The 26503-nt window shown below is 39.2% G+C and overlaps 3 protein-coding genes across 3 annotated transcripts in view; 1 reads left to right on the plus strand and 2 right to left on the minus strand.

Annotated features, from left to right (window-relative positions):
* LOC122981768 (polymeric immunoglobulin receptor-like) overlaps window positions 1–26503 on the plus strand; it is a 724120-nt gene that overhangs the window by 586538 nt on the left and 111079 nt on the right. The gene's annotated exons all lie outside the window — the stretch shown is intronic.
* Window positions 1–26503, minus strand: part of LOC122981723 — a 930226-nt gene that overhangs the window by 442357 nt on the left and 461366 nt on the right. The gene's annotated exons all lie outside the window — the stretch shown is intronic.
* On the minus strand, window positions 13029–19048 carry LOC122981788 (C-type mannose receptor 2-like). The gene is made up of 6 exons (XM_044350557.1): window positions 18971–19048; window positions 17761–17980; window positions 16692–17024; window positions 14654–14791; window positions 14319–14413; window positions 13029–13274 (listed from the first exon to the last, which is right to left on the minus strand). The coding sequence occupies exons 1-6, from the start codon at window positions 19037–19039 to the stop codon at window positions 13155–13157; spliced, it is 975 nt and encodes a 324-aa protein (XP_044206492.1). The 5' UTR covers window positions 19040–19048; the 3' UTR covers window positions 13029–13154.

Below are 26503 nucleotides of genomic sequence, written 5' to 3' on the forward strand. Positions count from 1 at the left end.
AAAGTGAAAGCAGTTAAAAGAGGGTGTTCACTTTAAAAATGTCAATATCTAAGAGACACTAACATTTACAGTGCTGCTTGAAAGTTTGTGAACCCTTTAGAATTTTCTCTATGTCTGCATAAATATGACCTTAAATCCTAAAACTAGATAAAGGGAACCCAATTAAACAGATGAGACAAAAAAATGTTTTCATTTATTTATTGAGGAAAATTATCCAATCTTACAAATTTGTGTGCAAAAGTATATGAACCTTTGCTTTGATTTTGAATCAAATTAAATTTATTTGAATTTTGAATTTGAATTTATGAATAAGATAGCCCCTTGAGATGTAGCATCTCATTTTCAAGGGGGTCCTAAAAAACAAAAAATACAAAATATAACACATACTTACAAAGACATCGTTACATAACAAACATAGACTACAAATACACAGATACAGACAGCTCTCTCACCATCTCCCACCCACACCCCCCACCCTCAGCAGTTGTGAGAGATCACACCAAGATCACACTAAGAGCAGGCGTGTAATAGTCCGGGAGGACAAGGGCCTCGGGGGGTAATGTCTAGGAACTAAAGGCCTCTCTTGCAGTGGCTACAGTCAATGTTCATGGGTCCACCATATCTGAATATGGTATCCTATAATATCTGGACTAAAAACACCCATCCTGTCAATCTGTTCAACTATTGTGTTAATTTAGATGTTAACTTACACTTTGGTGTGAGTTTAAGAAGTGAGCACTTGTGATTTGTATGTAAATATTGGCCATAATGTTGACTAGCTTGCTGTGTATGAGTAGAGCACCTATTGAGTGGAAATAGTGCAGGGTGAAGAATTAGGTTTTCAGTTATTGTCTGCTATCCGTCTTGTTATGTCATTTCATTTATTTTCACACTAAATCATGTGTTAAGAGTGCTGTATTTAATTTAGACATGCATTAATTTGTAAATTTCAGAGTTAGATTATTGTTTTGCATTATTTATTTTGAACATACTAGAACATATTTCCTAAAAAAAGTTTACTTTCACTGCTTTGCAAGGTTATGGAGCCAGCAGCCAGTGTAGTGGACCAGCAACAGAGATGAAACCTCCAAACTGTCAGGAGGCAAATGTAACAGGGTGGACCTGTATCGGCCTGATTTTGAATGCAGTGATTGACACTTTTATTGTTTAGCACCTATTGTGTGTCCTGTGGGTGTGGTCTTCACGTGTGGTGGGGTGAAATGCATGGTGATGGGCTGATGGTATACAGGTGTGTTTGGGTGTGACCTCCAATCTGCAATTACTTAACCAGCCACACACACTAGAGTCAGTCACTTTGTTTGTCTTCTTTTGTGTGTAGATACAGAGTTTAATGGTTGGATTTGATGTAGTTTTGAAGTGCTTCCCTGTGCTTCGCCACACGCAGGAAGAGGTTGAGCACACCCAGCCACAGGCGTCCTATTCCCTCTTGTCTAACTGACTTAGCTCCCCCGGCTTTGGTCTCGTTTTACCTCTATTTATTTATTAGCAGCTATTTAATAAAATATTGGGATTTTTTTTTTTAACTACACGGTCTGTTGTTTTTTTGCCCATTTTATACACTGGTTGGTCAAATCTGAACTGGGTGTTTTACAGAAACTGACCACAAATAACAAAAGTAACAACACCAAATCTCCGCAGGGAAGCAAGTGAAACAACAGGCAGGAGCCCCAGTTTGAACTAATATCACAGAGAGCGATATGAGTCGAGAAAAGAAGCTCTGTGTGTCACCAACTTCCTGTGCTGGAGTTCCCCACCAGAGAGGCTTCCTTCCCCGGCATGCACCGCGCAGGCTGACCCGCAGTGATGACACTTCATGTCTGTGACATATTCTACAAATACAGACATTGAAACTATAGTGAGCTGCACATGAAACATATGGCTCATGTGGGCTGTGTGGCTGCTCTAATCTGTTAACATGGGCGCCAAAATGAAAAGCAAGTTCCGTGATTCACATGTGCTGCTCACGCAGGCTATGTCCCAGGCATTAGACACGGAGCTCCACAAGGTTCTGTACTAGGACCAATACTATTCAGCTTATATTTGCTACCTTTAGGTAATATTATTAAGAAACACTCCATATATTTTCATTGTTTTGCAGATGATACCCAATTATATTTATCAATGAAGTAAGATGAATCCAACCAGTTAACTAGACTCCAAGCATGCTTTGAGGACATTAAGACCTGGATGACCTGCAATTTTCCGCTACTAAACTCAGACAAAAGTGAAGTTATTGTGCTTGGCCCTAAACACCTTAGAAACACATCATCTAATGATATAGCTACTCTAGATGGCATTACCCCGGCCTCCAGCACCACTGTAAGGAATCTGGGAGTTATCTTTGATCAGGATATGTCCTTCAATTCCCACAGAAAACAAATTTCAAGGACGGCCTTTTTTCACTTATGCAATATTGCAAAATTCAAGCAAATCTTCTTCTAGGCTGGATTATTGCAATTCCTTATTATCAGGCTGCCCTAACAAGTCACTAAAGACTCTCCAGCTGGTCCAGAATGTAGCTGCAAGTGTACTGACAAAAACTAGTGTAGCAGAATGGAAATGTATTCCTGTCTGGTCTAAGCAGGACTTTAGTGTTTTGCTTTCTTGATTACTTCGGCGATCACTAGCCAATCATCGTCTGTGGGCACTCTATAAAGGCAGGTAGCTGTTTTCTGAGCACTCCCCTGACATTGAATGCACGCCCCGTCTTCTGTTCACCTGAATTCTGCAATAGCTACAGGTATGGGAATAGTTTCTGGGTTTGGTCCTTAGAGTATCCTCTCATGCTGTTGCTCATATTAGACTTTTATGATTTTGTAGATCCCTCCGTGGTGATTCACCTCCCTTGGAAGTGACCCTCTCACAGATCACTGTTGGTAGGTCCACTTCTCCCTTGCTGTGCAATTTTATTATGCTGCGTGTAGTAAATGAAAGAATGAATGAATAGTTTATTTTGGTCATATATAAAAAGGAACAAAACAACAATATATGTGTGGATATGCAACTGACAAAAACATCATCATCCATGTTTATACCAATCCATTTCACACAATAAAAAAATCACACAATCAATTACCGAAAAAGGAATAGGCTGAAGCCCAAGGCTTATTTTTTCCTATCCTATATAATCCATAAGATTACCCAGAATATCAGCAGTATGAAAGAAAGAAAAAACAAAAATTTATACCCTGTAGTTACCCTGTAACTAAATGTAACAAGGGGGGAACTAACAGTGCTTTAGATTACAGCCTGCATACCCTGTCTAAGTTAGGCTAACTGTCGTCAAGTCCTGTAGTGGAAAAAGCCTGAAAACCACCACAGCTGAAGTCCAACTGAAATCACATGTAATCATCCCTCTTTGCAGTCAAAAGTAATGTTTTTAAATATTGGTAAGAGTTTTATTTTAATAGGTCTTAGCTTGAGGGTCGTGTCAGTATCTGTGTTTGATTGACAGCATCTGGCAGGTGAGTACTGGTGTTTTTATTTTTTATTTTTATGTTATTTAATCTTTATTTAACCAGGTAAAATCCAATTGAGGTTAGCAGCCTCTTTTTCAAGGAAAAGCTGGCCATGATGGCAGCATTACAAGTTTCAGACAGGACAACAGAACATCTGGCACACAAATAAAACAACACTAAACACCAAATGACGATATATGAAGGCTCAAAGAACAGAGTAAACAAACTGCTGTAGTCCAAATCATGGACAGACAGCATGTTGTCAGCAGTGGTGTTGAAGAGTAAGAACCAAACCAGCATCTAACAGGTCTGAAGTGACATTTGCAAGTATGTTTACATGCCCTTTAATGTGCTGCAGCTGAGCAGCTAATTAGCTATCTAGCTGCTAACTGATGTTAGCTTTTCCCGAGTGAATGTTTGTTTGGTGACTCATTCAACAAGCTAAGGTGCAGGAAAAGATGGGCGTTCATGTTTTTAAGTTAGATAAGAAGGAGACTTTAGCAGGAAAGCTAATGTGGGTTGTTGTTGAGAGTCTGTGGCTGTTGTGTTGTGTAACAGGATGCTTTCAGGCTCAGTGTGACTGTCTGCTCTGACTGTGATAGAATGAGACATTATTGCTTTATGAAAAGATTTGATTTTCTGTATAGAAATAAGGACTCCAGCAGTAGTGGGAAGTAACTAAGTACATTTACTCAAGTACTATACTTTCTACATTCTACTCCACTACATTTATTAGACAGCTTTAGTCACTTTCCAGATGAAGATTTTACATAAAATATTTTAATATTCTGTTGTTTAAATTATCTGCTTATAATATGATGCAGTACTATTACTATTAATCTACCCAAAGTATCTAAACTTGGTTGCACATTGATGAACTACAACATTTAAACACTCTTACATGTATTTCTTAATGATAAAAACAATCAATATGATAGACAATAATAATATAACAGTATAAAAGAAGCCAGTCTGCATAGTGAGTATTTCACTTTCGATATTTTAAAGGAATACTATGCAGGATTTGTCAGTTGCTGTTTGTAAACATAATATTCAAAGTTGGCCCCTCCTCCCCAGCTTACTGACACCAGAGCACGGGTGAGGGACAGAAAGAAAGATCAACAGTGGTCGAGCGAGCTAGAGAGTGAATGAAGAGAGGGAGCGGCGGTAGCAAGAACAAAGCGATGAATCAGAGAAATAAAACATTCTTTTCTGATTGTTTTTTTTTATTATCAATGGTTAAGTTCTAAAGCACAAATAAACACACCTACCCCTCTGCAAACCTCTGCACAACCCTGCAGGAAGGTGCCACATTGCTGGATTTTGTGTGAATGCAGCTGAAGCTTCATCCTGTCTGCTGTGGTGTCTCTGCTCTGTGTGTGTAGCTCAGACCCACCCTGGGTCAAACAGACACGGACAGAGAGCATTTAGGGGAAACACTGAAGCACATAACCTGGTCGATACACTACGAGTCCCGACCTCACAACCTGCGCGCTGTTATTGGGTGGGGGCTACACACCCACTGCCCAAAGGCAGAAATGTCCCAGACATGGCAAAATAATAAGAAAATAAGAAACTACAGGGAGAGGGCAGAGTCTGCAGATAAATACGCTGCCACATACTTCTAATGGGTCATAAATGATGATTGAGAGGGATTATTTTTGTATGAGTTTATACTTTGTTTTTAAGGAAAATCCTCCATAGTATGCCTTTAAGTACATTGTTGATTATACTTCCACACTTTAATTTAAGTAACATTTTGAATTCAAGATTTTTACTTGAAATGGAGTATTTTAGGCTAGAGTATTTTTACTTTTACTTAATTAAAGGATGTGAATACTTCTTCCACCACTGAACTCCAGCTACATAAGAGGATGATGGGATGGTATTTATTCGAAAAATTGCAAAACTAGGAGGCACCATCATGAAACCAAAGAATTTAAAATATAAATCAATCAATATAAATCCCTTTTGGTTTCAGATTTTTTATATATATATATTGATTGTTACAGCTTTAAATGAACAGAATAAATCTGTTAGGTGGGTTAATTAGTCTGTAAATTAGACCAGTGGGTCTGAGACTATGAGAGCAGAAGAGCCAGAGACGCTATTACTGCTTTTCACCATTTTATCTTAATTTTTTCATCAATGTGAGTGAAAAAAATAATCTTTTATCATTAAGGTGTTTGTTTCATGTCTCTTGAGCATCCTTGAAACACAATCATGGGTCCAGATATTGTCATACAATATCGTTTAGCCTTGAATGATACAACATGGAGACTGAAATTTACTTATTCTTCACATGAAACATGGGGTAGACATCATAAAAAGGGCAAATATTTTTGTGTGATGGACATGTCTCATGATCCCCAAAATCATCTCTGCAGGATCCTGAGCCCCAGCTTGAAAAAAAACACAGATTTGTCTGATGATGATTAAACACTTTGGTGCTGCTTAGAGCTCCTATACTGCCTCCTTCTGACAGCTCCAAAGAATTACACAACTAGAGCTTTAACTCTGAATAAATCCGGAATCTCACTGTTTATTGAATTAAAGGCTCTGAAATTTAAAGATTTTGTTGACTTTAAAAGGGTTAACCAGCATTCTTTTGAAAAGAAGTTTATGATATCTGGATGAATCAATACAACTGTGAACTTTTACGATACTGGAATCCTAATATGGACATTCTATATATTGTTGATGCATATAGCTGTATAATTTACATAATATCCTATATTTCAAAAGCTGAGCCCACATACCTTGTAGTTACCCTGTAACTACATGTAAGAAGGGGTGGACAACCTACATAACTTACTCTGTAACTACAGAGGACAAAATTGGAATCCCAATATGGACATTGTATATGTTGTTGATACATATAGTTGTATAGTTTACATAATATGCTATATTACAAAAGCTGAGCCCGTATACCCTGAAGTTACCCTGTAACTTAATGTAACAAGAGGAGAACTAACAGTGCTTTAGATTACAGCCCACATACACTGTACTTACCCTGTAACTACGCGTAACAAGGGTTGAATAACCAACATAACTTACTCTGTAACTACAGAGGACAAAATTGGGATCCCAATATGGACATTCTATATGTTGTTGATGCATATACCTGTATAATTTACACAGTATCCTATATTTCAAAAGCTGAGCCCACATACCCTGTACTTACCCTGTAACTATACGTAACAAGGGTTGAATAACCAACATAACTTACTCTGTAACTACAGAGGACAATGTGAAAACAGGCCTCCCTCCACTGGATACCAGTGAAATACAGGACTGATTTTAAGCTCTGAATGGTTTGGCACCAGCCTGTCTTCAGTCCATATTCTACATTAAGACCCCTCAGATCCTCTGATCAGTTATTCCTCTCTGTTCCACGTTCCCGGTCAAAATCCAAAAGTGACAAAGCTTTTTCCATCGCTGTTCCCAGACCGTGGAACAGTTTGCCCCTCACCATCAGATCCTCCCCATCTATCACCACATTTAAATCCCAGCTACAGACCCTCCTTTATAGAATCACTTTTGAGTTCCCCTAATTTTTTTTATAGCATATTAAAATTGTTAATTTTATTTATTACAATTCACTTTACTTTCTTTACTTTATTTATCTGTGTGACGGGGCACCCATGAACGCTCCGTCATGCCCTAACCGGCGTGCGTTTCTCTCTCTCTTGGCCGGAGAGAGCTCGCCAGTGCCGGGAGGGCACAGTGCGCAGCGCTCCCACTTTTCCTGCAGAGCCATGCTCCAGTTCAAACTGTTCCTTGCAGGCCTGCACTTGTGTCCCGTGGTCCTGCACTTTCACAAACTTTTACCCACTGTCCGAACTCTTTTTTTCACGCTAGGCGTTCGAGGGTGCACACTCGGCGCTGACGCGACACACACACATATACACTTACCTGCTGCTGCTGCCTCTGGTTGCCTCCGGGCATGGGCCAAACTGAGGTAATTCCGGGACACATCATAAATAGCGCTTGGTGGCACCCTTAAGAGGGTCATGTGACCATGGACCATACCATTAATATTGAATGGACTGATATTTTATGATTTATTTTGGTTTGGGGGTATTTGGCCATAGCTATATGCAGGGCGATTAGTGCCATTTTTCCTTTATGCAAAGTATATCACTGATTTTTGAATTTGTTGTGATGTCAAATTTGAACGTAGGACACTATAATTTGTTAATTGGTTTGCCCGGGGGAGGGGCTAAGAATATATAAGGGGAGCTCTGCTCATTTAGGGTTGTTGGGTTTTTGGTCGTGGCCGAGTAACAATGTGGGTGATGAGCTGCCAGTGTGAAACCTGTCGTGTAAATACTTTTTTTTGTTATTGGGTTTTTTCCACTCCTGCACTGTAAATATTTTTGCCACTCTTGTTTGGGGAACTTGGTGTGAATAAAAAATCACCACGCTGAAGTTTCTCGTCGTCTGAGCCATCATTGAAAGCGAACCCGCGACAATCTGGCTTTGTTTTGATTCTTCAACTGTGTTTTTACATTTTTCTGTGTCTTTGGTCAACTGTTGTTTTTGAATGTGCTCTATAAATTAATTTGACTTGACTGTTTCTCTGTGTGTTTACAACATGATGATGATGTTGGGACGGGCAGTAGTGTGTTTGGTTATTAGCAATAATTCATAATTATCATAGATAATCATAGATATTTATGAATTATGAATTATGAAATAAGATATTGTTAACCTTAATCAATAATTCAGGCACCAACTGTTGGATCTGTGAGGAACACAGTTGATTATTTGCAATAATTATCAATTATCGAGGATAATTAACTAATTATGACAATAGAATTATTAATATGAATTAACAAATACGGGGCACCACCCAGAAACCGGGACCAATAACCAAACAAGGTAGTCTCATAAATGGGAGTTCACCTAGAATGTTAATATCTGACAGATAGAAGGACTTCTGTCATTATTTATGTTTATAAACTTAGCAAAATTAACAAAGTTAACAAATGCTTCATTCAATAAACAACTATTCTAAAATCTAATCCTACCAAACAAAACACAAACAGCTATGTACAGGGTTGGACACATGCAGGGAAATGCATGTGTGTGTGTGTGTGCGTGTGTGTGTGTGTGTGTGTGAGCGTGCGTGTGTGTGACAAGATGGCGACCAGACCTGACGTGATGACGTCGTCGGTCTGCGATGCGGACGTGACTATGGGAGGAAGTCACGTCGCGCGAGAACCGGATGGCAGAAATATGGCGGTGTCTTGGTTAGACAGAAGCAAGACGGCTTGCACTCACCCACTTCTGTGAAAAACACACGTGTCTGATAGCGGATAAGGAAAGACAAAGCAAAGCTTTGCCCGACGTTATCTGACCATGTCGGTGCGTGTATGTGTGTGTGCGTGCGCGTGTATGTGTTAGTCAGAAGAGAGAGGGAAGAAGGAGAGAAAGTGATCGTGAGAGGAAGAGAAGCGGTTCCTTTGTCCACAGACAGCGTGTGTACGGACGGCAGTCTGTAACGCACGTTGTCTGGTTTCTGACCGACAAAGCAACTTACTTCCTGACTCACGATGGCACAAACACAGCAGTAGTCCAGAGCAGTACAAACACAAAACAGTCTAGCGTGGTGAACACAACTAAACAGGCAGCAAACTTAAAATACTCCTCAGAGTAAAGCAGGAAAAATGGACTCGGCGGTCCGTCAACAACACAACAAAACAATAGCAAAAGCTAAGAGCTAAATGCTAAACAACAGCAACTGATGCTGATAGGAACACACAACTAACACTGCCTCTGCCCAGACTTATGCCTCTTACTTGATTGCTTCAGAAAGCGAGCAGGGTGTGTGTGTAGTCCGTCTTTATGTCCGGCTTTGTCCTGGGCTCGGATGCAGATGGTGGCCGTTCTCGCACGGTTGGCGAAAAGCACGGCAGCTGGCTCTCAGAGGCGTGGCGGAGAGAACAGCAGAGTCGACTCGGTGAAGAAGTTTCTTCCTTCTCGAGGGAGTTTGAGGACGCTGGTTGCAGCTGCGGTCTCTCTCGGATCCGGGAATGTGTTTGGGTGAACACGGGCGAAGTCTCGTCTCGTCCGGCGAGGGGAGTCTTTGATGAGGGGAAAACACGTGTGTGGGGTACCCCCTTTAGTCAGCTGACTCACAGAGGAACAGAAGTTACCCCTAGCTCAGTGACATGGGAAAAGGCATGTGCTTCAGGGCACGTTCAGTTTTAAAGGGGCGGTGATGTCATGGCTGCGTCATTAGGACGCTCTGCTGTGCAGGAGCGTCTCCGCCAATGAGACTGTATGTTGACTGCTCCCTGCTGAGGTGTGAAAATCGCAAAGCATCCTTGGAAATGGAGTTTGCAATGGAATCCCATTGTCTGTAAGCAGCATTTTTGGTGCTATTCTTTTGTCTCGGGGGAAACAAAGGAACAAGCACCTCGTGGTCAGGCCTCACAGGTTACATGTAGGCCTTCTCTGTGTGACCTCATGGTTTGAGGCCCAACACCTGTGTGTTTGTTACACTAAGAACAGAGGACAAGTGGCTTTCTGAAGCAGTGAATCATATGAAGCAATTGTGTTGAAAATGGTTCAGTTTCCAAGCATTTGATACAATTTAAATGGCGACATCTGCTGGGCGACTTTGACGTTGCTTTTGTATGTAAGGATTCAGGGTGAGACGTCATAACAGGCAAAATATAAGTGAACTCACTGCTGTCATCTGTTTGATGTTTTCTGTCATATTTTATTCAAAAAAGGTTATTTACCAAAAACTGTCTCAGTGTGTGGATGTATAAATATATATGGAGATAATTAGTCATTTATTAATAAGGTTTATAGTAACCCCTTATTACTTTTATAAACTGTGATGAATTAGGTACAGTAAGCTCTGTAACAGATTTATATTATAACAGGCTTTAAACAGTGACATGAAATAAAGGAATAAAACTGTCTGCATTACTTCGCTGCAATCAGGAAAATGATTGTTCTACTGAAAAAATAAAATTAAGACACGTGGGGGATTTTCATTTGTATGGGCAGGGGTTTAAATATTTTCATTCAAAAACAGTCATTTCCACAGAACTGGGCTTCAGTCTGCTCCTCTTCTTGCTCACTACCTCTCCAGCTTTGGAGACGACCTGTTCACATGACACCGATGTTGCTGGCATGTAAAGGTTCCTTAAACATTATTGGAGATAGACAAGCACCCGCTCCGCCATCAACCCCTATGATTCAACCAACACACTCGCAGTCTCACACATGCACAACACACTCCGGATACGTGTGTGACGTAACAAAGCTTTGTTGTGATGGTGTTAAGTCTCACTCTTGGTCGGCCTTATGAACAACAATCCACCATTTACCCAAAGTAAAACTCTAACACCTTTTAAAACAATCAAACCATGGGATTTATTAAGAAAAACAACAAAACTGCAAATGAGTAGTTTTAAGATGGATTAATAATTTGAAGGCACAAATTATGAATCATACAAAGACTTCTCAAAATCCTGCCCCCTGACAGCTCCTGGCCTCTGTAGTTCCCTCCAGTGTGTCAGTCTGTGTAAGTCTTGGATGCTCACAGGTAGAGCGGCAACTAACAATTATTTTCATTATCAATTAATCTGCTGATTATTTTCTCAATTAATCGATTAGTGTTTGGCCCAGTCACGTGTACAGCTCCACTGAAATGTCGTCTAGAAAGTTAATCTCGGTTTTGTGAGGCTAACAGGTCACTGAACACATCATCATATAGAGCATAAGGCTGTCTGCATGACAAGCTCCATGGAGCAAAGTTATTCAATATGACTTTTATGTGTATATATTTTTAGCAGTGGTGGAAGAAGTATTTACATCCTTAATGTAAAAATACTCCGTTACAAGTAAAAGTCCTGCATGAAAAACCTACCGTACATAAAATTATATGGCCTAAGTATTATCAGCAAAACGTACTTAAAGTATTAAGGTAAAAGTACTCATTACAGTAACAGTTTATGGTGAATGATTTGTTTACTCTGCACATTTGTTCAGTAATTTTCCCTTCTTGCTATAATTTTGTTTGACCACATCCACAGACAACTACTGACCACAATCTGCAGTTAATGATCTTTATTAACTTCAAGGCAATAATATATCCATTACATTAATAAAGCTTCACTCCTCAATTATTGAACATTTTCATTGATGTAAATGTTGGTATGAATATTAATAAATTCAAAGATACAATAGAGAAAAGAGAAAATGTAATAATCAAAATATCTTTAGTCTATTGACAGAAATATTAATTAAAATGATTCATCTTTCAAATATCTACTTCAGTGAAAAAACTGTTCCATTTCAATTGTTTTAACAAACATTTTGTATTTTAGAAATAGCTTATAAATAATCTGTGAATTGCTGATCATTAAAGTGCCTACAACATGTGAAGATTTGAAAATGTCTGACTTTGATGATCTCTTGTGATAGTATCAAGAAAACACCTGCAGCTGCTGTTCTGAACCAGGCTGACACACACTTTGACATTGATTGTCTTGTTTTAATCACTTATGGAACAATTTAAAAGATGATCATTCTTACAGTTATATACACTCAGTGAGCATTTTATTAGGAACACCAGTGCAATCTAACATACTCCAGTACACCACCGCCCACTGTGACCTCAATAATAAACATAAAGTAGAATCTTCACCTTTCTGACATAAACTGAAAATGTATTAACTTCATAATTCAACATCATTCCTACTAATTTATTACAGACTTGTCCTACTCATTCATTTATATTCTACTATATAGTCTTAACATCTTCATCTTCCTTTATGTTCCAGTAATGTGGTTAAATTCTCATTTAAATAAGGTTTTTAATGTTTTGTTGAATTCATTCATCATCTTTTTAAAAAATGTCTTAAACACACATATCAGTAACTTCCCAGTAAAGTGGTGACTGTTGGACAACTGGAGTGAGAAATGATGGTTATAAGAAGAGAAAAGAAATATGTACAGTAAATAATATTTCTTTCCTCTTCTCCTTCTTTCTTTTTATTTTGTAGTATCAACATAATATTTTTATTTAATGTAATTCTGTTTATCTCGTCTCTGAGATTTTATGAGATGTGTTTGTGAATGCTTATTGCTTGCTATCTGTGTAATAAAATTCATGCACAGCTGAGTATATGCAGGTAAAAGTGTGTTTGTATATATGTGAATGTCTTTGTGTGCAAATCAAATCAAACCTTATTAGGAATAATTTTTTGTTTTAGCATACAAAACATACAATTACTATAAAAGACTTCAGGATAATTCGAGTATATGCAGGTAAAAGTGTGTTTGTATATATATGAATGTCTGTGTGTGCAAATCAAACCTTTAAAGGATCATTCTGGCAACTTTCTATATTTTTCTTCTTGTCAACAAATCTCATGTTTGGATCCAAACCAACAATGAACTGATCTACTAACAAGTGTTGTGTGTGTATCAAAGCCTGGTATATCTTATTCCTGCATTGTTGTCCAGAAACTATAACTATTTTATGCACTAACCAATAAAATAATTTCTAATAAGGTGACAGCATAAAAATACATACAGTATGATCATTATTTGTATAATTTAAAGACCACAAGAAAATATATTTTACACTTTTAAAGGATGAAGGAAAAAATCTTTCATGGAAATAGACGGACCAACTTCTACACAACATTAAAACTCATCTTTCTTTGTCTTCTTCTCGACCTTGTGGAAGACTTTTCCATCGGACTGCTTCCTCCAGCTCAGTTTGACGTCTCCATTCACCCCCTTCTGCTTTAGCCTCTGTTTGAGCTGAGATACAAAAACATTTACTGTCCTGAATATCAGTCACAGACAGTGGTGGAAGGAGTACTCAGACCCTTTACTGAAGTAAAAATACAGCAGTGTCAAAATACTCCATTACAAGTAAAAGTCCTGCATGAAAAACCTACTACAGTAAAAGTACATAAGTATTATGAGCTTGATGTAGTTAAAGTATTGCAGTAAAAGTACATAAGTATTATGAGCTTGATGTAGTTAAAGTATTGCAGTAAAAGTACATAAGTATTATGAGCTCGGTGTAGTTAAAGTATTGCAGTAAAAGTACATAAGTATTATGAGCTTGATGTACTTAAAGTATTGCAGTAAAAGTAGTGGTTTGGTCCCTCTGACTGATATATTATTATATATGACATCATTAGATTATTAATAGTGAAGCATCAGTGTTAGAGCAGCATGTTACTGTTGTAGCTGCTGGAGGTGGAGCTAGTTTACACTACTTTATATACAGTTAGCTAGTTTAGTCCAGTGGTTCCCAACCTAGGGGACGGGCCCCTCCAAAGGGTCAGCAGATAAATCTGAGGGGTCGTGAGATGATTAATGGGAGAGGAAAGAAGAAAAAACAAAGTTCTGATTGTATTGTACTGTTGTATTTTAAAAGCTTGTTATATTATCCATTGTGTCAAATCTTCATCTGAAAAGTAACTAAAGCTGTCAAATAAATGTAGTGGAGTAGAAAGTACAATATTTCCCTCTGAAATTAGGGAAAGTAGCATCACATGGAAATACTCAAGTAAAGTACAAGTACCTCAAAACTGTACTACAGTACAGTACTTGAGTAAATGTACTTACTTACTTTCCATCACTGTTCACAGAGAAAACTTTTCACTAAAAGCTCTTGTTCAGTTACATTTTCCTCATCTGGAATCTCTGTTTTAGAAACAACCTGCTTCACACTTTAATATTCATATTTATTACAGTTTAACTTCAGATGATTTATTCTTTCTTCTTTTGACTCTAGTCTGCTTTCAGTAATGATGACACATAAATGTTTTAAAGAGATCAAACATGATCTACCTGCTTCAAGATGTTCTCCATCACAACAGGGTCATTCAGATCCAGAGCGGAGTTCTTCTTCAGACTCACTCGCACCACGTACTTTGAAGCAGGCGCTTTGAAAAACAAACAGGCTTCATCAGCTCACTTTGTCTTCTGAGTGTTGTTTTATTGACACATTTTTCACACCAACATATAAACTGCACAGAAATCAATGTCCCAAACTCAACTTAAACACACACACACACACACACACACACACACACACAGCGACTGGGGATACGAGTAGGTTTATCCATGTGTCCTCCTCGTCTCCATCTGTATACACTGATGTACCGTAAATACATGTCACTAACTTGGCTTCTTCTCCGGAGTTTTTGTGCTTTCTTGTCTTGAAGGAAAATCTGGAGTCTGAGTTGTGGGCCATGGCTGCAGGGATGTTGCAGGGATGGTGGCGTTGTCCTGTGGGTGTCCTGCCTCGACATCTTCTCCTGCTATTATTGTTATGATAATTATTAGTCACATCTCTATTATTATTATCAGTGTTATTATTATTATTGTTGTTATTATGCTTCTTTGTGTCTCTCTCCCTCCCTCCTTCTTTCTGTCTCAACCAAACCGGTCAAGGCAGATGGCGTCCACCTAGAGTCCGGTTCTGCTTGAGGTTTCTTCCCGTTAAAGGGGAGTTTTCTTTCCTTGCTGCTGTCACAAAGTGCTGCTCATGGGTTAATGTTGGTTCTCTGTAAATTAAAGAGTTCAGTGTAGACCTGCTCTATGTGGAAAGTGCCCTGAGATAACTTCTGTCTTCAACACTAAGGCATAATGTGGCTTTGTGATCAAGGGTTGATGTCGAATACCATTAAAATTAAAATATAATTTCTTTTCTGAAGTTGAATTAGCTTCCCCTTAGCATTGCAATACGTTAGCCTCAAGTCACACACTTCGACTCACTCTTGCTGAATAATTTTCATTATTATATATATATTTGATAATTTATAGGTCTTATTATTATTATTATTATTATTATTATTATTATTATTATTATTATTATTATTATTATCTTATGCTTCATCATGTATACTCCAGATTTTAGTTACTAATAAATATCTTAATTTATCCTAAAAGTGGTTGTTTGTATTCTTTGAGCAACAGTTGACAGAGCTTCTTACACTCTGGCGATAGAAAGCAATTCCAAAAGAGTATGTCTCTCTCAAGTGGCTCAAGACTCAAACTGAGGGATTCACAGCATCATAGCACAGAGTCTGCTCTCCTGAGGGTGACAAATGACTCGCTCCTGTCCCTAGACCCTAGACTATCAGTAAAATGCAGAATTGATTTTAACATTCTTTATTTGTTTTTAAAGCACTGCATGGACAGACTCCAGCTTATCTTTCTGAATTCCTGATCCCCTCAGATCTGCCGACCAATCACTGTTTGTCATTCCACACTGACAGTTAAAATTCAGAGCTGATCGGGTATTTTCCATTGTCGACCCTAAACTGTGCAACAGTTTGCTGCTCATTATTAGATGCTCCCACTCAACTGATATTTTTAAAACCTGTTGGAAGACCCATCTCTTTTCTTCAGCCTGTTAATAGTTATCATGTAGACATGAATAGTTACGCTCTGTTTTTATTTTATTTGTTCTCTCTATTAGTGATTCGTCCTCTGTGCAATGTTGTTGTGTTTGTAGGATTTATTTTTATTTATTTTATTCTACACTATTAATTTGTCTGTGTTTACATTTGATTGTATTTCTCAGTCTGTGTAAAGCAATTGGGTCAACTTCTGTTGTTTTTAAATATGCTTAATAAATAAATTGACTTGACTGTTCATACTGACCATTAGAAGATCCCTTCATATGCACTTACAATGGAAGTGATGGGGGACAAAATCCACAGTCCTCCTTCTGTGCAAAAATGTATTTCAAAGTTTATCTGAAGCTAATATGAAGCTTCAGCGTCCAAATGAGTCAAATCAAGTAGATATCTTTCAACGTTACAGTCTTTTTAGTGCCAGAGTATCTCTTTTTGTTACTATACTTCCACCGCAGCTCGACAGGGAAACACTGTCTGAGGAAACACAAAGAGGGAATTTCATGCTAAAAAGACTGTAAATGTGTCAGATATCCACTTGATATGACTAACTCAGACTGCTGAAGCCTCATATAAGCTTCACAGAGACTTTTAAATGTTGACACACTGTGGATTTTGGCCTCCATCACTTACATTGAAAGCACATTTGAAGGATCTTTTAATAGTCAGTATGAACAGGAGGAATGATTACAGCGAGGAAAACCTCTTTCACTGTTCATATGGACTCCTGACTGCTGGTTTAAGACACACTGGAAACATTGTGAACCATCCTTTAAAGGCTAACTGAATCATGGCTTACCTTTGTAGCAAACAAATGCTTTCTTCACATCACAGGGCCAGTCCTCCCATCGTCCAGAACGGCCAAAGTTTGCTGCCACACAATTCTCATTGCCGTCATTAGGTTGTGATGGAAGCCAGTACCTAAAGGAGGAGTTGCTTCCATCAGACCACTTCCAGGAGTCTCTGAAGAGGCCGATCCAGACTTTTTGTCCTGCAGGTATCAGATCCTTCACCTTCTGGTTCTCTTCTTCATTTCTCACACTGGCCAGGTCTGTGTAGTTCTCTCTGCAGTGGTTCTGGGCCTTAGTCCATGTCATGATAGTGTTGATGAGGACAAATGTCACATTCAACCCTGAAAATAGACCACAGTGAAGAACTGTGTAGAAGTGACATACAGTTTTCCCGGGTCTTGGTAGCCTACAGCTACAGACATTTGTTGCATGTCGTTCCCCTCTTACTACCCCTGTTTCCTGTCTGTTACTTACATTAGTGAATAATGAATAATGCCAGTTTCTGTAGCAGTTTCTGTGTCATTATAAATCCACTGAGAACCACTTCAATAAAAGAATGCATTCATTAAAATAATAATTGAAGACATTGACATCTTAAGAAATATTAATGAGTATTTTTAACAGCCTCTTCACATGTCTACACTTCACTCTTTAGATGTTCTGTATGTATCCAGTGGTGGAAAATAACTAAATATATTCACTTAAGTACTGTACAAGTACAATTTTGAGGTGATGATTGTGTTTATTACTATTTTTGAATGATAAATCTCAGTATGGAGCTGCATACATATGAATATGCAAGCACACATTCATCCATAAAGACACATCAGAGCCACTTTGCCTCCTTTTCTTACCCCTTTCGACTGAGGCAGTGATGTGGGATAAACTTGTGTTAATGGTGGAGTTGAATGGGTCAACAGGCTTCATATAAACTGGCTTCATGACTCAACTTCACACCTTGAATTGAACACAGGGCTCACATTTATGTGCTTTTTATGTAACAGACTATTTAGGCCCAAATCTGTAGGAAACTGAAGAGTAACTTCAGAAGAACAAACCATTAGTTATAACTCTCACCTCTGACATCAGAGCAGACTGCACGAAAGGATGCGGTACAATCGTCATCGTTCCATTGTCCACCATCATACATCCGTGTGCAGTGTTCTGCACTGTGTTTGTTGTTTGGTTCCCCAGGGTACCATTTTCTGAACTCAGCCTCCCCGGGTTTGTAGAAATGTCTGTCTGACAGCGACCACCTCCAGCTGTTCACGTCATCGTACAGTCCTATCCAGAATCCCTGAAAGCAAGATTTGATTGTGTTATACAGCATTTGTCCTTGTTCAGCTTATAGGATGATTCACAATGTTTCCAGTGTGTTAAACCAGCAGTCAGGAGTCCATATGAACAGTGAAAGAGGTTTTCCTCGCTGTAATCATTCCTCCTGTTCATACTGATTATTGAAAGATCCTTCAAATGTGCTTTCAATGGAAGTGATGGAGGCCAAAATCTATACTGTCGCTCCTGACTGATGTTTTAAGACAGTTATAAAAAATTGTGAACCCGTCCTTTAAAGCTGATCAATACTTTTGCATAAAATTTCCATTCACACTCTGACTTTAAGAGGAGATTTTACCTAAAGTAACTGATACATTTTGAGTTGCTTGTGCTATAAATTCAGTAATTTAATGGTACATAATAATATTATAGTTATTACAATTATTAAAATAATAATGTGGTGAAAGTGATGCTAATTATTGTTACACAGTACCGGGTTTCTATTAACTGGAACTATTTATACATATTTATTATAATTGTTGTTATTTTATTTAATTTTTTAATTAAACTTTAAATTCTTCTTTGTTTAAATTGTTTGCTCTTTTCCGTTTCAACTTGTCAAGAACTTTGAGCTGCATTTTGTGCATGAAAGGAGCTTTATGACAAAATGTATTATTCTTATTCTTTTTCATATTATTACAATATGAAATTAAAAACATTTTTGCAACTATTGTATCTTTGTTGTCCAATTTCCTGATATTTATACATATATTGCACATTTTGCTTTTTAATATTGCTCCCACATAAAGTCCCACTTAAAAACAAACTCATTGGGCCATATTTACTGAGAAAGTGGAACATTTGTACTAAAATGTTCATCACAGCCTGAAGAAAATGTACTAAAGCAGCAGCTCAGCGTGTGTGACAGTCACACCTCTCACCTACATACTGTCATTGTCAAAAATGTAAATGAAAGAGAGACAGAGTAGATAGTAGAGAAAAGTGAATTCACATAGCTGTATTCCGGGTAGACCATTTTGCTTAAATCTGCCGTGTTGTTCAGGATCGTCACATCCTCCATGTTGTCTATCGTGGCCAGGTCGGTGTAATTGTCTCTGCAGTAACTCTGCGCTTCAGTCATGGTCTTTGGCTCATAAACAAAGTGGTACTGACGTTGAGCGTATGATGAGACGGCACACAGCACTGTGATGACAGACATGCACAATGATTAGATCTGGCCTAAAAATGACTTTTCATTTCAATGTATTCATGTGTGTCATTGTATTTGGCAGTAAAAATTATGGATGTGAACTTCCAATATGGATGTGATGAACATAAAAAACATAAACTATCATTTTGCATTTCATATATATATGAATATATAAATATAAATATACATATATAAAAAAACACTTGCCTGATGCAGCTGTGATGCTGAGAAGAACTTTCTCCATCTGTTTCTTTCTGCTTCTCTCTTTCAGTCTGTGACTGTTGATATGCAGTTGTAGATTATACACTAACCTTTCACAGTACCTCACCTTTATAAGCTTCATGCAAAGTGGTTATTAATGTTTATTATTTTCCTGTCAGGCCTTCAGTTTCTCACTGGCTGATTATGCAGCTGTATGCACTATATTAAACTCTTACCTTTCATTGGCTTCATGCAAAGTGGTCATGGTGTTTATTATTTTCCTATCAGGCTCTTCAGTGTCACAATGGCTCATTATGCAGCTGTAGATGATATTTCAAACTTCTCCAGAACTTCAGTTATGTTGGCTTCATGCAAAGTGGTCATGGTGTTTATTATTTTCCTATCAGGCCTTCAGTTTCACACTGGCCCATTATGTAGGTTTTCTGATGCTGTACTGACTATCAGGTCAAGAATGATCCTCTTGTCCAAAAAGAGTTTGATATTGGTTTGTTTGTCCCAGTATGATGGAGGTTTCTTACTGACTGCAGCCACATAAAGCCAAGAAAATCTGTGATGAATCATTATTATTCATCTTAAGGCAGTGATGTATAGGGCTTCAACTAAGGTTATTTTTATCATTGATTAATCTGTTGATTATTTTCTCAAATAATTTATTAGTTGTTTGATTTATAAAATGTCAGAAAACAATGAAACATGTCAATCAGTGTTTCCCAAAGCCCAAGCTGTCGTCTTCAAAAGTTTTGTTTTTTCCACAACCCAAAGATATTCAGTTTACTGTCATAGAGGACTAAAGAAACCAGAAAATATTCACTGCTTTTTTGAAAAGCACAGAGTAAGACAGACTATTATATTATATTGTTCACTTAGTTGTGAGACAGTAAAACATAAAACAATATAATATAATCTAAAGACAATAAACATAAGAGTATAAGTTTCCATTTCACTTCCTCTTTTAGCATTCCATGCTAACTTTAAATCTTCAGTTATCTATCCTGTGTTCTGTAGGCTCCGTCCAACCCAACAATCGGTCGGGTTCAAAGGATCCTCAAGAGAAATGAAGACTCCTGACAGAGGTCACGGGTGTGAACCAAATAGTAAAATACCACACTTTAAACTCAGTTACTGAAATAACACCTGTGAATGGGTGTTCTTCAAAACAAGTCAGTGCTTGAGGTTTGTCTAAATTATCAATGCTCACTTTACACAAACCACTGTATACAAGGTGTGTGCAATTACTCGCACCCCCATGGGTAAGTCATATATGTGTTGTGAAGGTAATGAAAGACCAAAGGATTGGCTTATCAATTTAACGTACAGAATTTTGGAAGAAATATCATTGTTCCTTTGCTTTGTTAATATGTGTATGTCCTTGAGAGAAAGAATGTACCTTAGGAGGCCCACTCCTTTCTTTCCACCCTGGCTTAGGCCCAAATAAGGTAACATTCTGGGTCTTGGTGTAAACAGAACATGTTAAGGGGTCAAAGGCCACATATAGCTCGGGGCTCTTGGTTTCCTGAGTCCTTGGGAGATGTGGCTCTTGTCTAACATACATGTGCATGTAAATGTATATCTCGTGGCTGTGTGCCATTGGCTGTAATCATATAAGCCGATATATTGACCAATCACAGTTCCTTCTGCAACTGTAATAGATTAGGTTTGCTCTTTGGTTGTTGAGACGAACTGATGCAAATCTTTGTGCGCTCTGTCTCTTGTTGTCTTATTGTACAATAATATTTTTCTAATCTTCAACCCAGCAGTGTTTTGTGTAGTATTTCATATGTGTGTTTAGTGTTTTCAGACAATTTCCATGACAGTGTCACATTCAAGTTTCACACAAGGAATGGTCTGTAATAATTCAAGTCTTTGAATGCAGGAGTATCACAGCGTTGCTTGATCAATAGGTACAGCAGGTAATAAAGGTGTTCTCTCAGAGCTCGGGGCACCTCTCTCTGTTCAGTTATCAGGCTCCGAGATGCTCGTTCAATCATTTTAGTGGAACATGTAAAGGATATGGGGACCTCGTTCTGTCAGGAGCTTAACCGAGTGAGGATGTTTCAGCTGCTGTGTTCGTGAATGGCAGGTGAGAAGTCGTCACTTCTCTGACATGTGGCCTCCATTGACTCTCAGCAGGTTTTGAAACCACAGTGAGTGTGATCCTCTTCTCCCTGATATGTGGCAGCCGATGGCTCTTGGTAGGTTTTTAAACCTCAATGAGAGCGGCCCTCACCTTCAGTTACTTCTCTTCCTCATCTGTGAGCAATATGGGACTCTCTCCTTGAGCCTCCATCACGAGTGGCAGCACGTTTACCCGTTTGCAGTGGCTGGTGTGCACCCATGTGGTTCTCTCTGTGACCTTTACTGCTGAGACAGTGGTGAGGAGAACCTGAGCTAATATTGTGAAAAGTGGCTGACTGAAGGAGTCAGCCACTAACACTGCCTCTGCCCAGACGTATGCCTCTTACTTGGTCGCTTCAGAAAGCGAGCAGGGTTTGTGTGTAGTCCGTCGTTATGTCCGGCTTTGTCCTGGGCTCGGATGCAGACGGTGGCCGTTCTCGCACGGTCGGCGAAAAGCACGGCAGCTGGCTCTCGGCGGCGTGGCGGAGAGAACAGCAGAGTCGACTTGGTGAAGAAGCGTTTCTTCCGTCTCTAGGGAATTTGAGGATGCTGGTTGCAGCAGCGGTCTCTCTCAGATCCAGGAATGTGTTCGGGTGAACACGGGCGAAGTCTCGTCTCGTCCGGCGAGGGGAGTCTTCGATGAGGGGAAAACACGTGCGTGGGGTACCCCCTTTAGTCAGCTGACTCAGAGGAACAGAAGTTACCCCTAGCTCAGTGACACGGGAAAGGCGTGTGCTTCAGGGCACGTTCAGTTTTTAAAGGGGCGGTGATGTCACGGCTGCGTCATCAGGACGCTCCGCTGTGCAGGAGCATCTCCGCCAATGAGGCTGTATGTTGACTGTTCCCTGCTGAGGTGTGAAAATTGCAAAGCATCCTTGGAAATGGAGTTTGCAATGGACTCCCATTGTCTGTAAGCAGCATTTTTGGTGCTATTCTTTTGTCTCGGGGGAAACAAAGGAACAAGCACCTCGTGGTCAGGCCTCACAGGTTACATGTAGGCCTTCTCTGTGTGACCTCATGGTTTGAGGCCCAACATCCCCCCTTTGGTCTGAAGAGTGGGGTGCTGGCCACAATCTTCAGAGCAACCCAAGGGCCGAGCAGTCCCTGTGGGTTAGAAGTAACCTGGTGGTCACACAGTCCATGTGCTCCAGAGACAATGGGAAGGCTGGAACAGTCCGTATTTCCTGAGAACAAGAAAGGGTTGAAACAGTCCATACAGTTCAAAGTTCAGAGTTCAGAGGCTTGTCTGACACCTGTGTGTTTGTTACACTAAGAACAGAGGACAAGTTTGCACAATACCTCAGCATTTCATCAGTACATTCCTCTGTGCCACAGAGCCTTTGTCCAGCTCAGTCTTGTATCAGCAAATCTGGTCAGGTTTTTTTTTATTTTCTTACTGCCCCTCCACTCTTTGGATGGTAGGCAGAATTGTTTTAGGCCAATCCTCAAATATTCAGACAGCAAAATGATTGCTTTATTCACAACATGTGTGCCATTATCACTACTGATTTTTCTTGGAATTCCTAATCTGGAAATGTTTCTCTCATCAACATCTTTGCCACAGCACTACTGTTTTGCACAGATTAGACTATTTAAAAAAATTGAGTAGTTTGAGAGGCCTTTCGTGTCTGTCAGTGTTCCCCCCTTTCAACACGTGTGTCAACATGTGTATAGAAGGGAAAGAGATCATTTGGGCCTATCGAATACCATCCTGTTTTTCCTCTGGTGTTGTTCTGCTCTGTAAACCTTTGGAATCAGCTATTGGTGTTCCAGGTGTAGTTGTATCTGTGCTCAGCACCTGTAAAGAGGAAGTGGTTACGCTGCACGCTTTGCTTTTGCATCTTCTCTTGTATTTCCTGTTGAGATGGAGTCTGTGTTATTTGTATGCGCCTCATATTTGCATATTGCCAGCTCTTTGGGTAACAGTACAACATCCAGTAAATCTGCCTTTATTTTCACAGGCCTCTTCCGTTGGTGAGTAGATCATTAAGTCATCAATCATACTGTTAGAGAGCGCTCCCCTCCATCAGACTCAACCCTGCCAGGTTTTATTTAACGCTGCAGAAGATATTGCTGGACTTTCACAATAACGCTGGGCTGATCTGGTCCAGGTGTACGTCTTTCCTTTAAAGAAGAAGGCAAAACCAGCACTGGAAATCTGTGTGCACAAGAATACTGGAAATGGATTAGCCAAATCAACAACAGAAAACCACTAACTATCTAATGGAACCTGTGATGAGATAAGGTGCATGAGCATATGCTGCTGCGTTCGCCGCCTGCAGGTCTTTGTACAAATCTGTTAACTCATCTCAGGAAATATTGGTGTTCTGACCTGTGAGGTTTCACATGTAACAATAATTCCTGCTTTCAAGAATGAGTTAAAAACTGGTGTTACACCCTCTATAGTCTCTGGTTTCAATGGATATTGATCTTTACATGAGCTGTATTCTGATTTGGGTACAATTTCAATTGGCTGCACATGCTTAATCAGACCAACATCATATTTACTTTTAGCCCAGAGAGCTGTAGGAATATCTGTCAGCTCAGGGGAGTCAGCTGTCAACTGAACCATTGTTTTTCTGTGCAGGCCTTCTGTTTGTAAGTGTACACCTCTTTTACCAATGAATGTCATACTGCACGCTGTTCTGCATGCTTTACATGATTACTGTAATACATCAAAAAAGTCTATCTGGTTTATCTCCACTGCTGTGCTTCAGTATTAGCATCAATCATGGTCTTAGGTTTTCCCACTACTTTGTTTTGCTCTTTTCTTTTCTTCAGGGAGATGTGTAGTGCTGAGTCATATACTTAAAAAGCTTTTGTCTTTGTTCTTCTGACACTTCTGCTCCTGTCTCACGCATCTCATCTGTCTATTCTTAACCTTTCCTGAAACACTCTAGCTCAGTCTCATCCTGTTCATAAGAAATGTGTGTAGTGCAGCATGAGCTTATCTGCTTTATGTACTGCACTTCCTCTGTCTGCATGCTTTTTCCAGCAGTTCTGAGCTGGGCCCTGAGGGTTGCAGGTCCCATCGGTACATGTGCAGTGGCGTGACCCGCCCCAGTTGCACATATTGACCTGGGAAGCCTGAATCTCTGGTGACTAACCCTTTTTCTCTATCCCCATCTTCTGTGATTCCAGACAGTGGCGTGGTGTACGATTCTTTTACTGTGATGCTCGTTGCTCTCGCAGCATGAATGTACCCGCCACTCAATTTCGGAGGATTTGGAAATTCAGCCTGCTTTATAGCAGAAATAGAAATCTTGTCACAGTTTCTGAGTTAACTAATAATCAACTCTCTCTCTCTCTCTCTCTCTCTCTCTATATATATATATATATATATATATATATATATATATATACACCCATAATATCAACTAAAAATTAATAATGTAAACTTGTCATCTATAAAGCTTCCAAACTACCTCACATCTCTCCTCTAATTTAAATCTAATGACTACAGAACACCATCCAGCAACTGCTGAAGCTTAGAAATCCCTCATGTATGTTGGCAGAACCGGTTTCAGGTGCTATGCAGCTTCTGAACTGCAAACTGCCCTCAAACTCGAGTCTTAAATTCACCTTGGAGATTTCAGTGTCATTATGTTTTTAATTTTGATTCTTTTAACTGTTTTTATTAATTCCTTGTTTATTGTGTGGTTACTGTTATTTCTGTCCACTGATTGTGTTCCATTCATACTGTTTCTTTTGCACTTTGACACAAGACTTTTAATGTTTTAGTACAGCACATTGAGTTGCCTTGTTGTTGAAATGTGCTGCACAAACAATGCACCTGAACACCTGAATTTCCCTTTTTTATTTTCTTATACACAGACAATATACTGCACACACACACACACACACACACACACACACATTTTACATTTAAATTGCACATCAATGCGATATCTTGTCTGAAGGTTTAAATTCTACTTTTATTCTATTTTTTCCTGTTTTTTTGGCTTCTTTTTATTCCATTTTTTCTTCTTATACTTTTTCTTTTTCTTTTTTTTGAGACATGTCTCACTTTGACAGCTTGGTCTTTTCCAAACGATTATCATTTTAAGAACCGACAAATCATTTAAGAATCAGAGAGTTCTCTTCCTTTGGGATCCTCACTACAGCGTTTGACTGAATTACTCAGTAATTTCAGTAGGTCGTCACTTCGAAGCAAACCTCTGCGTGAATTCCTTCATTTCATTTCATGTTTCTCTGAGATCCTGTCAGCGAGCCAGCGTCGGACTCAGCAGCCTCCAGCAATCCGTCTTCTCACCCTTTTGATGGGGAGGTATGGAGTTTGTCAGCCGATCCCAGACCGGCCGCCTGTGCACAGTTTTCCCTTCAGCCGATGAGCCGCTGGCCCACGTTACTGGGATCCCATCCTCGTCACCAGATATTGTGGTGGAAATTTCAGATGAATTCACAGAGAGCAAGCTGTCTTTCAGAGTTTTATTGCAATATCCAGAGTACACATTTGCAAATGCAGATCTCCTAGTTTGCCAGTATAAGGCAGTAGCCTAAATGAGCCACTGGGTGTCACTGTCGCGCTGTCTATTTCCCTGAGAATTTAGCAATGATCACTGTTTGTCCCTTACAGCACACCGTATTCCTGAAATTCATTTTTTTTAAGTTTCCTTTCACTATTTCATAAGTAAGCAGTGTTGATTAGTGATGGGAGGAACAAGGCTTTCTGAAACAGTGAATCATATGAAGCAATTGTGTTGAAAATGGTTCAGTTTCCAAGCATTTGATACAGTTTAAATGGCGACATCTGCTGGGCGACTTTGACGTTGCTTTTATATGTAAGGATTCAGGGTGAGACGTCATAACAGGCAAAATATAAGTGAACTCATTGCTGTCATCTGTTTAATGTTTTCAGTCATATTTTATTCAATAAAAGTTATTTACCAAAAACTGTCTCAGTGTGTGGATGTATAAATATATATGGAGATAATTAGTCATTTATTAATAAGGTTTCTAGTAACCCCTTATTACTTT

The sequence above is a fragment of the Thunnus albacares genome, chromosome 5 (genome assembly GCF_914725855.1).
Source record: "Thunnus albacares chromosome 5, fThuAlb1.1, whole genome shotgun sequence".
Taxonomy (NCBI): Eukaryota; Metazoa; Chordata; class Actinopteri; order Scombriformes; family Scombridae; genus Thunnus; species Thunnus albacares.

Coding starts and splice junctions, on each gene's coding strand:
- LOC122981788 (XM_044350557.1), bottom strand. CDS start 19,039: ATGGAGGATGTGACGATCCTGAACAACACGGCAGATTTAAGCAAAATG. Junction 14,792..16,691: donor AGCATTTGTTTGCTACAAAG/GTAAGCCATGAT, acceptor TAACAATAATAG/CAGGAGAAGATGTCGAGGCA. Junction 14,414..14,653: donor AACTCCGGAGAAGAAGCCAA/GTTAGTGACATG, acceptor TGTTTTTCAAAG/CGCCTGCTTCAAAGTACGTG.